Below are 3032 nucleotides of genomic sequence, written 5' to 3'. Positions count from 1 at the left end.
TATATATGTGTGTGTGTATGTGTGTATATATATGTGTGTGTGTATGTATGTGCTTTCTTGTAATCATGTTACTCTTCTAATTCACAGTCAGCTTCCTCTGTGTCGAATATGAAAAGTAAAGAAACTCGTCTTGCCAGATGTTGAGGGATGTGTTGACACGGTTACATTCTGCTGCTTTGGGCGGACATAGTATTAACTTCCTGTCGCGAATCCTAACAAAATAATGCTCGGGCACGGTGCCGTATGCACAATTTCTGACTTGTGAGCCTTTTTTTTTTTTTTCTTTCCCTGCTAAACATCTTGTTGCCATCAAGCGACGAGACCCTTTTTCTGTCCAAATGGATGACACATTTCCCTCTCGATTACGATCATCTTGACGACTTTGTGATATTTTCTTCATCACCCACGCCGCGCGTCTATTGAAAACCCTCAGAGGGTTGTTCTAAATCGGCTCATGTTTCCTGAAAGCTTTGCTCCCACATCGCCATCTGAGCCGGATGATAATTGATCGGTTACAAGATGCGACTGCGACAACGTTATTGTAAAATCCTCCTTTTTCTCATGTCGGACTAAACTGCGGTTGCTCTATCCCCAAGAGGAGTCAGGATTATTTATTTTCTTTGCTCAGACGTTTGATAGTATTGGATAAACAAAGATTTTTTTAATTCTACCTTTTTGACAGCTTCTATTTTGCTGATATTTTGTGCAAGTGTGCCAAAATATAATATTGACTCATGTTCATGCCAGCAGTGAGCAACATTGGCTCATCTGCCAAAAACGAAAGGAATAAAAGGACGTGAGTCCAATCCTACCGGGTAATAAAAAAAACGACTTTAATCTTCTGATGTGTGAGGCAACATCATCAATCTTTCATGAACGACAACTTCGGCACATATTTTTGCATGTGAGCCCCTTTAATACGCGTTCTCATCATCTCTCTTCATCTGCCTCTTTATTGACAGGAGCCATGGGGCCACAATGCATACCAGGGGCCCTCAGGACCCTCCAGACCCCCAAACAGGGAGCCCACCGCCAACCGCGCAAGTCCCACCCCGGTGACGACCGATGACTACGCGTACGGCAACTCCGGGAGCGGTGAGCATGTGTATTTGTCCACATTAGGCTTTGAGTGTGCGTGTGCTCCCGTCATCTGTTACTGAGTATGTGCACACAGTGCGTTTGTCAGCCTGTGTGTGTGTGTGTGTGCCATAGCTGCACAGCAGGACACCCAGCCAAGACATTGTTGTCTGCAGCAGCCACCCTAAGCATCTTATAGCAGTGCATTACAGGGTTGTCGCATCTCTCACCAGCGCGGTCTTTATATCTCTTTCCACTCGCTCCCCTGCATATTTATAGCGGGAGAAAGGGGGGGAGTCATTAACCGTGTTTCCTTTTGACGAACGCCACGCTGGCTTTTCATGTGCAAAAAGATCTGACCTTGGAATCATTACGCTGTTGAAACGGCTTCTAAGTGGGCCGGATTTGCATAGCGGGTGTTGTGCCAGCATGCGTGCTGTCGTGTAAAAAAAAAAAAAAAAAAAGAAAGAAAAAGACGAACACAGTGTTTTAAATTCCTTATCTCCCGCTCCCTCACCCCCTGGGATGCGGGGAGCTGGAGACTGTCAGCTCTCCATCCGACAGCACAGTTAGTCATTTTGCACACAAATGCTCTGTATTTGAATATCCCTTTTTGTAGAAATGAAATGTGTTTTCTGGACTTTTACTCCGCCCTAATCATCAGAATCAGTGTTTTTTTTAAACATCTATTTATTTGATTGTGTCCTCAGCTCTGTATCCCGCTGCGACCGCCAACGGCAGCCACGGCCAGTACGGCAACGTCGATGAAGAGTTTGAGAAAGGCTTCCACCCGCTGCCCTCCCCCGACGCTGTGGAGGAAATGAATAGAGACTTACCGCTAACCCTCCCACGCCACAGGTACACACACACACACACACAATCTCCACTACGCTGCACCATCAGCGCTCTATTACACTCCACGCAGGGCCAGAGTTATTATATTCTAATGGCACTCTTAATATGGGGCGCTGTGTTATGAGATAAAGAAGAGCCATTACACTGAATATTACAAGGCTCATATGCATTATTTAGACCATACAGTCTAATTGCAATAGCCTATTTGCATTATGAATAGGAAATTATGGCGGTGGCATAATCGAGTGAATTCTGTAGAAGTTAGAAGGCGTGGAAAGAGCTGCAATACTTCTGCTGGTATCCTGCTGCGCACACACACACACACACACACACACAAAAGTAAAATTCTGCCAATAGTCTTCTGAATGAGTATGTTTGAAAATATGTGTGTGTCTGTACAATATCTCATGTGGTTGGAGTCTGGCATCAATAAGCTTGTTTCCCTGTAAGTTTAATAGAGACAGCACATGCTATTGTTCTGCTGAGTCATGCCATCTGGAGTGGAGGAAATTTAATGATTTCTTGCTCGGGTGATGCCACCGTCAAGTCACGAAAAGAGTTGTTTTTTGTTGTAGATATCGATTGATTGATTGATTGATTGATTGATTGATTGATTGATTGATGGTCCTTTTTGTTGCTGTTGCTTTTTTGCAGCGAGTTCCAGAAGCAGCAGAAGGCGGCGGCGACTTTCTATGCAGACGACAAGGACAACGTGCCTCGCAACAGAGCGTCCAAGAGCATGGACCTGAGTGCGTGTACACACACACACACACACACACACACACACACTGCTTCATTGTAGTCTCAGCCTTCACAAACCAGGCAAACATACGTGTCTAGTCAGGCAGCCAGACTACACACTGCCACAAACAGCTATCGCATGCCATCTTATCGCCGCGTCTCTCTGTTGTGATATGTAGCCCTCTCCTATTATCCCCCGGCCTGAGGGGAGCTGACCTCCCGAACTCATAAACCCAGGGGGCTTTCCAACGAACTGGATAAACAAGCCGCCCGGTGTATGCGTCAACGAAAGATTTCCAATCTCACGGCTTGGTGTGTGTGTGTGTGTGTGTGTGTGTGTGTGTGTGTGTGTGTGTGTG

At 45.7% G+C, this 3032-nt stretch overlaps 1 protein-coding gene across 1 annotated transcript in view; it reads left to right on the top strand.

Moving 5' to 3' along the window:
- The window catches only part of pard3ba (par-3 family cell polarity regulator beta a), a 126251-nt gene that overhangs the window by 68177 nt on the left and 55042 nt on the right, over positions 1 to 3032 (top strand). The window contains exons 12-14 of the mRNA XM_031852147.1: positions 963 to 1095; positions 1788 to 1935; positions 2587 to 2681. Coding sequence (XP_031708007.1) covers positions 963 to 1095; positions 1788 to 1935; positions 2587 to 2681 — 376 coding nt within the window. The remainder of the gene's footprint in view (positions 1 to 962; positions 1096 to 1787; positions 1936 to 2586; positions 2682 to 3032) is intronic.

The sequence above is a fragment of the Anarrhichthys ocellatus genome, unplaced genomic scaffold (genome assembly GCF_004355925.1).
Source record: "Anarrhichthys ocellatus isolate YVR2014 unplaced genomic scaffold, GSC_Weel_1.0 scaffold12, whole genome shotgun sequence".
Classification (NCBI taxonomy): Eukaryota; Metazoa; Chordata; class Actinopteri; order Perciformes; family Anarhichadidae; genus Anarrhichthys; species Anarrhichthys ocellatus.
The sequence above is the reverse complement of the archived record's forward strand: the minus strand, read 5'-3'. Positions and strand labels throughout refer to the sequence as shown.